Source organism: Zalophus californianus, chromosome 8 (assembly GCF_009762305.2).
Source record: "Zalophus californianus isolate mZalCal1 chromosome 8, mZalCal1.pri.v2, whole genome shotgun sequence".
NCBI classification, from domain to species: domain Eukaryota; kingdom Metazoa; phylum Chordata; class Mammalia; order Carnivora; family Otariidae; genus Zalophus; species Zalophus californianus.
Genome location: NC_045602.1, coordinates 32,024,033 through 32,031,936, shown reverse-complemented (window position 1 = coordinate 32,031,936; position 7,904 = coordinate 32,024,033). Strand labels below are relative to the sequence as shown.

Below are 7,904 nucleotides of genomic sequence, written 5' to 3'. Positions count from 1 at the left end.
TATGTGCCTTCCAAAGATATTCCAGGATTTGAATGGGAGGGTCTTAGTCACAAGGAGCATGGCTATGCACTAAATCTTTTTAGGATCATGGGAACTTTATAAAGTTGTGAGGGATGGGCTGTTTCCCTAAAGTTTCTGAACTGCTTTTGCAAGTGTGGCCTGAGATAGGTAGCATCACCATTATCTGGGAGTTTGTTAGAAATGCAAATGCCTGGGACCCACCCTGGACCTCCTCAGACAGAATCCATTGGGAGTAGGGTCCTGCAATCCGTTTTAACAAGCTCTCGGACTGATTCTGATGCTTACTGAAGTGTGAGGAGTGTGAGGCTACATCCTGTCACTAGACAACTATGCAGGAAAATAGCGCTGATACGGGCTGCATTCAAAGACCCCCTAAAAGCTGACTATTTTAAAGTATTTCTTGCAAAAGGTACCGCTTCCCTTTTTGTATGAGTAAGGGACACACATGAGAACTGAAAGGGCTGTTTGCACAGCTGAATACCTGTGGACTAGGGAGAAGTTAAGAGTTCTGAGTTTAGCCCTGTAGCAGCCCACATGGCCTATCTAGTTCAAAACTGCCTTTGGAAGTCTGCCCCAAGCCCTGGCACACCAGGCTGCTTCAAGGATTTCCTAAAGCAGACTTTCTGTAAAGGCCTATATATATACGTATATATATTTAAGGACTTTATTTATTTGAGAGACAGATAGTGACAGAGATAGTTGGTCTTTTTTTTTTTTCTTAAGATTTATTTTGACAGAGAGAGGGACAGCAGAGAGGGAACACGAGCAAGGGGAGTGGCAGGCAGAGGGAGAAGCAAGCTTTCCGCTGAGCAGGGAGCCCAAAGGGGCTCGATCCCAGGACCCCGGGATCATGACCTGAGCCGAAGGCAGACGCCACCCAGGCACCCCAGGGTTGGTCTTTTATAGAAAGCTAACCAGGGAACTTAAATCCTTTTAACATCTTTATTGATAACGCCTTCAATGGCTTACTTCATTTTAGGGTCTGGTTATTCTTTGTTGGTCACAGGTGATTATCATAAAGACACCCACCCCACACGCCTAGGGCAGGGCTATATTTTTCCGTAAATATAAGCCATATAGTTTCTGTTCAGATCTGCCACTATGGCTCAAAAGCAGCCACAGAAAATACATAAACCAGTGGGTACGGCTGTGTTCCAGTAAAACTTTTATCAGATGGAGGCAGCAGGCTGCATTTGTCCCAAAGACTCAAAGTTTGCTGACCCTTGTCCTAGGGAGTCAGAGGCCTGGCCCCCGAGAAGACACCCAACCGACAATCTGAGGTACCTCCCTCGGTTTCTAGGCCAGAACCCTCCATATCAAGTCCTGGCCCCTGCCTGGCTTCCAAGGGGTAGGGCCACGGATAGTGAGGCATGCTTCCTGCATTCTCTCCCCTCAGTGAAGCCTGACCCGGGAATGGGGGCTACAGGCAGAAAACAGCATGGGCTGAAGGCCTTGGCTGAATCCACCAGGCACGGGAACTGGGTTCAGTGCAGGAGCAGAATACTTGTCACATTTACCTTTTTCTTCAGAGGTATTAGCCAGGGCTCACTGTAAAGGCTTTGAAAGTTAAACAGCTTATGTGTTAAGATTTTACAAATAGTTAAAACTTTTCAAGTTTCAACCAAAAAAGCATATATTCCAATATATTCTGATTCAAAAGTGATTTCATCCTTACACAATCAATATTTTAAAACAGACACATACAGTTAGTGCAAGGGACTTAACAAGACATTTTATATTGAATCTAACATGTTGTGTTTCTTGCCTAACAAAAATGGAGGTGTACTCTCACCAACAAAAGACTCTTACAATTCTAATGTCCTTGTGCTATTTTGTTGCATGTGATGCTACCCTTGCCATAGTTCGATTATTAGCACTTATAATCCACATCTTTGATTTTACCAAAACAACAGAGAATTAAAACTCAAACACACACAGTACGCCTTTGAAGTCTTGTAATATGATGGATTTAACATTCAAAACATTTTATGAAGGAAAAAATAAAAATGAAGTGTTATTTCAATCGATGCATCCATAGTTCTTGGCCTCTCACTGGCAAGCTGCAAGATGTCCTTGAATAAGATCCTGAACACGGGAGAGAATAATCTCATTAGAACTGCTGCAATTTTCTGGACCATATGGTGGGTCTATAGTCAGAACCCCAGCCACACACAGAGTCCTTCGTGAATCTCCCTGTTCTGTGATGGGGATGTGGTTCTTCTCGAGCCATTTCTTTAGGCTGTTCTTTCTCTTCTCCAGATCCTCGGGGTTGTAGGCCTTGCAGTCTCCAGACATGAACAAATTCATCAGCTTCTCTCTCACTCTATGGTCCCCTTCGTTCACAGTTTCAACGGTCTGCACAGCATGGCCCATAATTCCAGTCACAGACATGCTGCCATCTTCCAGGAAGTTCACAAGGACAATACTTGGGAGGAAAAGTTAAGTTCAGAGCAGATTTGCAAAAGAAAAATGTAAAGGCCCATAAAGCTACGGAAGAAGCAATGGAATGAAGAGGCATTACCAGCCCCAACAGGCAATTAGAAATTGGGAATAAGAACTTCCCTGTTTAAAATTAATCCCCTCACCACCAAATGTTTGTACTCATTCAATAAGTATTCACTGAGGGTCCTACACATCTAAACTTTTTTGTCTAGCCTAAAACCAATCATTGTGGGATGTAGTTAAAGCGCTTTCAGTGCTTTATACTTATTATATTTATGTTATATTTAACAGTTATAAATGGCTTAAATGTGTATTAGAAATCAAGAAAGGGTACAGACTTAATTTTAGAGTTAAACTGAATAACTTCCCTTCAAAGCAGACCAAAGAAAATAACAAAGCACAAAATCAATGAAAGAGAAAACAAAAGAGTTAATAACAAGATCATCAAAGCCAAATGTTGGTTTTTTAAAAAACAAAAACAAAAAATGTAAAATTCACAAAACTCAGGCAAAACTGATTAGAACAGAGAAAAAAGGCACATACAAATAATATTAGGAAGAAGGCAGCAAAGATTGGCAATTTAAAGTATTAGGAACAAATTTATGCCAAGAGTTTTGAAAACTAAAATAGAAAGCTTCCTAGAAAATATAAATTTCTACTACTGAGTCAAAAAAAAGAGACTATAAATAGTCCTATAATCCTTCATAAAAACTGAGTATTTTAAAATATTTTCCCATGGGGGGAAGGCCCAATTTTACTAACAAATTATATACAATTTTCAAGGTTCAAGCATTTTTTTTTAAGATTTATTTATTTATTTGTGAGAGAGAGAGAGAGACAGTATGAGAGGGGAGAAGGCCAGAGTTGGAGAAGCAGGCTCCCCACTGAGCTGGGAGCCCGATGTGGGACTCGATCCCAGGATTCCGGGATCATGACCTGAGCCAAAGGCAGTCGCTTAACCAACTAAGCCACCCAGGCGCCCCAAGCATTTTTTTTTAAGATTTTATTTTTTTTTTAAGATTTTATTTATTCATTTTGAGACACAGAGATACAGAGAGAGAGCAAGCATGAGCAGTGGGAGAGGCAGAGGGAGAGGGGGAAGCAGACTCCCCGCTGAGTCAGGAACTCGATGTGGGGCTCGATCCCAGGATCCTGGGATCAGGACCTGAGCTGAAGGCAGATGCTTAACCATCTGAGCCACCCAGGCGCCCCAAGATTTTATTTTTAAGTAATCTCCACACCCAATGTGGGGCTCAAACCCACAATCCCAAGATCAAGAGTTGCACGCTCCACCGACTAAGCCAGCCAGGCACCCCAAGGTTCAAACATTTCTAATCTAACCAAATTCTTCTAGAGACTATAAAAGGGGGACTGTGCCTTAACTTGTTTAATGAGGTTAATATAATCTTGATACCAAAAGCAGAGGAGAAAATGATTAAAATATAAAACTACAAACTAATCTCATTCATGAATACAAATGCAAAAATCCTAACTAAATAAAATAAATGATGTGGTGTGGTGTGATGTGATGTGAATTTCACTTTGTTGGTACTCCTCCCAAAACCTAAAATCCCAGGCTACTTATGAGAAAGCATCACAGAAACTCAAATTGAGAGACATTCTATGAAATACCTCACTCACCAGAACTCTTCAAAAGTGTCAAGGTCATGAAAAACAAGGAAGGACGGAAAAATTCTCACTCTAGAAGAGACTAAGGACACATGACAATTAAATGAATGTCAGATCCTAGATTGGATCCTGGAATAGAAAAAGGCAAACAATTAGTGGAAACACTGTTAAAATCCAAATGATTGTAGTTTATGTAAAGTTTTAGTTTCCAGGAATGTACCATGGTTAGGTAAGATGCCAACATTAGGGGAAGCTGGGTAGATGGGTCCTCTCTGTATTCTTTTCTGTAAATCTAAAATCATTCCAAAATAAAAAGTGTGTGTGTGTATCATCACCTTTAAAGTAGTCTTGCAAGGGGCACCTGGGTGGCTCAGTTGTTAAGTGTCTACCTTCGGCTCAGGTCATGATCCCAGAGTCCTGGGATCGAGCCCTGCATGGGGCTCCCTGCTCGGCAGGGAGCCTGCTTCTCTCTCCCCCACTCCCCCTTGCTTGTGGTCCCTCTCTCGCTGTCTCTCTCTCTCTGTCAAATGAATAAATAAATCTTAAAGATAAATAAAGTAGTCTTGCAAAAAACAAATCTGATCCTAATCAAACCTCTAGATAGGCATACCAGTTTATAGGAAATACAGATATAAGAACATGTTAAGCTACACCATGCACAATGCAATAAGCTAAATCCAGAACGTGTTCAGTTCTATAAGACAAATGATTCCATTTCTTCAACAAATGACATGGAAAACTAAAATGAGAATGTGCAGTCATTAAGATACTTAAGAGACATACCAACCAAACTGATAAACCAATTAAAGAGATATTCTGAGACAACCAGGCAAATCTAAAAGCGGACTGTTAATAACAAAGTTATTATTACTTTTGTTAGGTATTATAATGTTATTGTGGTTATTAAAGAGTCCTTATCTGCTAAAAGATATTGAGGTATTTATGGACAAAATTATAGGATATCTGCAACTGGCTTAAAGATATTTAGAAAGGGAAGGAAAGGCTAGTGTCTGTTATGCTATTCTCTCTACATTTATGAGATTGAGACTGTCTAATAAAAACGTAGTAACTGAGCCTGGGTGGCTCAGTCAGTTGGACGTCTGCCTTGGAGAAAAGCGATAGAGCCAAGATATTTATTTGTTTGGCTAGTGTTAGGCTCAGGTCATGATCGCGGAGTCCTGGGGTGGAGCACCGCGTCGGGCTCCCAGCTCAGCGGGGAGTCGGGTCCTCCCTCTCCCTCTGCTCCTCCCCCTCCCTCGCGCTTGCTCTGTGTCTCCCTCAAATAAATAAAAAAGAAAATGTAGTAACAAAAAAAGTGCCTCAGTTTTCCAAACTTGGCTTGTCTGCCAAGGTAATCCATAGTTAGAACAACACTTCGACTCAAAAGCAACACAATTCTTATGTGTGAATAACTAGCCTTTCATTTATCTACTTCCTTAGTTTGGATATAACATATAAGCAGCACAAAGGGGTGTCATTATTATTTCTGGGGAGAAGGAGCCATACTCACTTGGCAGAAACTGGGTCTGTGGTTAAAACCCATCCTTTATACTCCTTCTCACTGGCTGTCACTCTGACTTCTTTGTACGTGTAATCTTGCCATTCTAAGGGGCCTTTCCTCATCCATTCATTCATGGCTGCCAGCTGGCTAGATCTAAAACCACCACCAGTTCGGGTTAATACATGTTCCACTCAAGCAAGTGCCATCCTAGAGATAGAGAACATCTGTGATTTGCCTCAAGTTCCATTATCAGGAAAATAGCTGATGATCAGCTAAGGAGACACCGCGCTGCCATGAGGCCCAGCCCGGGGTAACTCATCCGGCTTACTTCTATTCCACCACCCAGTACCATTCCAAATCGCCTTCACCCTGGCTTTGAACTCGGTCAGCAAATGCTCAAACCTTTTAACTCTGATCTCCTGCGATCAAAGTAACTCACTCCACACCACATTTGGCCAAAACTGAAGAGGAAAACTCCTTTGATACCCACCCACTTGCTCTCTCTAGCTCTTTCTCCGCTGGATCCCGCCAGGGAGAGGCCCCGGATTTGACAATTTCCTCTTATTTGTTTGGAGGATGCACAAGCCAGGGAGCAGCAGCGAAGGCTCTAGAGCGCAGATTCCGTGGCCTAGCTTGCAGCTGCACGATACTTAAAACGGTACTCAAACCTGGTGGTACTAAACGTTTAAGTCCCACAAACGAGAGAAATACCAGCAAGAACTCCTCGCAGCGACGGGTACACAGTAACCACGCGGTGAGGAAAGAGTCACTCCAAGGGCGCCCATCTGAGCCCAGCAGGCTTTGCGCCACGTCGTCACTTCCTTCCCCCAGAATTCTCTGTTTTGTAGTCCTTGGCCTTGGTCACACCTAGAGGTCTGAGAGTCACCGGGCGTGGCGGGGTAAAGGCCGGGTGCGGGCAGGGCCTGAGATTTTTGTGTAGTAATAATAAGGTTCCTTGTTCGCTAGGACCACCCCTCTTCACTGTCACGATGGACATTTCAACCTTTCGTTTTTAAAGAGGAAAAGTCTCGTGCCAAGTTCCTCGTTGAGAGTAGACCTGGAAATGCACCCTTGCGGTGGGATCAAAGCTCAAGAACCCTCTAGGTAAATCCTAAAGTGGGAAGTGTGAGGTGAAAGTGCCTTGGAGAAAAGCGATAGAGCCAAGATATTTATTTGTTTGGCTAGTGTAAGGCAATTAATACGTCTGCTCCTTTGGGATGTGCCCTTGCTACAGTCCTGCAGGAGGTGCAGAAGCCAGAAAGAAAAAGCACAGAATTGGGATGATTTCCACCTAGCAGACCACTCACTAGTGAGGGGTGCCTCACTCACTAGGAAAGCCCGGGCCTCTCCCCCGCAACCCCTCATCACCCGCGCAGTGGAAAAGGGCAAAAGACTCGCTTCTGCCACAGATTTCGGTTCAGGTATGTAGTCGGCTCCTGGCATGGTCCAAATAAACTGTGATCCTGAAAAATGGTACAAGGTGTTAAACGTTGAGTTTCTGCAAATGTGAACACCAAGGGAGATTGACAGAAACCGAATTAGAGGACTATCAAACCACGATGTAGAAAACCTTGAAAATTAGTCAGCTTTTCCCTTACAATTTGGGATCTGAGTTCACATAATCCTTGAAGTACATTGTTTCTTATTGCCATCATTTTAAATAATCCTTTGGCAACCTTCACTCGAGTGATTGGCTGATTATATTAATGTGGCTTTCGTAGATTAAATTAGATTATGCCAGTTAAGTCCTCTATAAATCTACAAAGAGCTAATATAAATACCAGTTGGGGGCGCCTGACTGGCTCAGTCAGAAAAGCATGCAACTCTTGATCCCCAGGTGGTGAGTCCGAGCCCCACATTGGGTATAGAGATTACTTCAATAAATAAACGTATAAATACATACATACCAATTGTTAAAATGTGAAGCTAAACATATGACCTCATAAAAATTCAGTCCAAAAGAGCCTCAAACAATTGTGACAACTGGCCATTTGCATTTTAAGCCTTCTATCTGTACTGCAGAATCAAAGACTTTGGAAGCTAGCTCCAAGCTTAACTTAAATGACCCCTTTTAAAGTGATGAGCCTGGGGCAAATTCCTTCCTTTCTCTCCCCTCTCCCTTTAGTCTCCCAGATAATCATTTCCAGCATCTGCTGATGTGAATCACTGATTTATAAGAGACTGAGCCCAACCCACTCCATATTGCAGGTTTACAGAAAGACCCTCTCCTGTAGTCCACCCTCAAGTTCAGATGGTGCCATTTCCTCTTCCTTACCCTTGTCCCCCTGGTGCCTCCCTCAGACCAGTTGAT

The 7,904-nt window shown here is 42.7% G+C and overlaps 1 protein-coding gene across 6 annotated transcripts; it reads right to left on the bottom strand.

Moving 5' to 3' along the window:
• Nucleotides 1–1,961: 1,961 nt before the first annotated feature.
• Nucleotides 1,962–6,433, bottom strand: GEMIN6 (gem nuclear organelle associated protein 6). Of its 6 annotated transcripts, none has more exons than XM_027624014.1 (3): nt 6,305–6,433; nt 5,603–5,800; nt 1,962–2,446 (listed from the first exon to the last, which is right to left on the bottom strand). In XM_027624014.1, exons 2-3 carry the CDS (start codon nt 5,725–5,727, stop codon nt 2,071–2,073), a joined length of 501 nt encoding a protein of 166 aa, XP_027479815.1. In that variant the 5' UTR covers nt 5,728–5,800; nt 6,305–6,433; the 3' UTR covers nt 1,962–2,070. The 6 variants fall into 6 exon arrangements, with proteins under 6 accessions (XP_027479815.1, XP_027479818.1, XP_027479814.1 ...); XM_027624017.1 differs by having other exon boundaries at nt 5,603–5,746; nt 6,305–6,377; XM_027624013.1 differs by having other exon boundaries at nt 5,996–6,369.
• Nucleotides 6,434–7,904: the final 1,471 nt, after the last annotated feature.

What these genes read in the sequence shown, in the direction of transcription:
- GEMIN6 (XM_027624014.1), bottom strand. Translation starts at nt 5,727, where the DNA reads ATGAATGAATGGATGAGGAAAGGCCCCTTAGAATGGCAAGATTACACG. An exon ending in ACAGACCCAGTTTCTGCCAA is followed by an intron (nt 2,447 to 5,602) that starts GTGAGTATGGCT and finishes TTTCCTCCCAAG; the next exon opens with TATTGTCCTTGTGAACTTCC.